Raw genomic sequence first — 735 nt, 5'->3', positions numbered from 1 at the left:
GGGGGGGGGGGGTCTGAAACAGATAGGTATTCCATTCATCCCAGTTTTTTTTTCGTTCGTTCCTTTTCTTTTAAGGGAACTCCACCCGTCTCTTTGTCTGGCTGTGTCTATTTCGCTCTTTTTTCTTGCTATATATTTTTTTCTTTCAATGATTTTTCTGTTTGCCTATTCATCAAATAGGTCTGTGTCCATATTTGGGTACATATGTAGCTGAAACTAAAGCTGTCAATGTATAAATCGCATATATTAGTGAATACAAGTCAGTGGTGGATCTAACTACAGGTCCTAAGTGATTGGTAGACAGACAGATGACTAGACAGATAAATAAACAAAGAATTTAAAGTCTTTCATTTCTTTTCCTTTCCTACTCTGCGCTCATTTTCTCAACAAAAACAGCCAGAGTATATATTCTCACTTCACTCTGTGTAATGTCTATACTTTTTTCATCCGCAGGTTGCCATCAAAACCATCAAGAAAGCCAAGATCGAAACAGAGCAGGACCTCATACGAATCCGGAGAGAGATCCAGATTATGTCATCCGTACAGCATCCACAGATCATCCATATATACGAAGGTGAAATGAACGGAGAGGAGGTCGTTTCTGGCGAGAGTTTCATTGTGCAAATTCCAAGTCTTTTTTTTTTCATTTCATTTGGATGAGTGTGAAACTACACTTGGAATGTGTTGCGAATTTCGAGTGTTGGTCATTTATGTATCTTTTTGTTTTGCTGATAT

General features: G+C 38.1%; 1 protein-coding gene across 1 annotated transcript in view; it reads left to right on the top strand.

Moving 5' to 3' along the window:
• LOC119586615 (NUAK family SNF1-like kinase 1) overlaps positions 1 to 735 on the top strand; it is an 18566-nt gene that overhangs the window by 14155 nt on the left and 3676 nt on the right. The window contains exon 3 of the mRNA XM_037935362.1: positions 454 to 631. Within this exon, the coding sequence (XP_037791290.1) occupies positions 454 to 631 (178 nt within the window). The remainder of the gene's footprint in view (positions 1 to 453; positions 632 to 735) is intronic.

Source organism: Penaeus monodon, chromosome 21 (assembly GCF_015228065.2).
Source record: "Penaeus monodon isolate SGIC_2016 chromosome 21, NSTDA_Pmon_1, whole genome shotgun sequence".
In the NCBI taxonomy this organism is placed as follows: domain Eukaryota; kingdom Metazoa; phylum Arthropoda; class Malacostraca; order Decapoda; family Penaeidae; genus Penaeus; species Penaeus monodon.
Note: the sequence above shows the minus strand (reverse complement) of the source record. Positions and strands in the feature narration are given on the sequence as shown.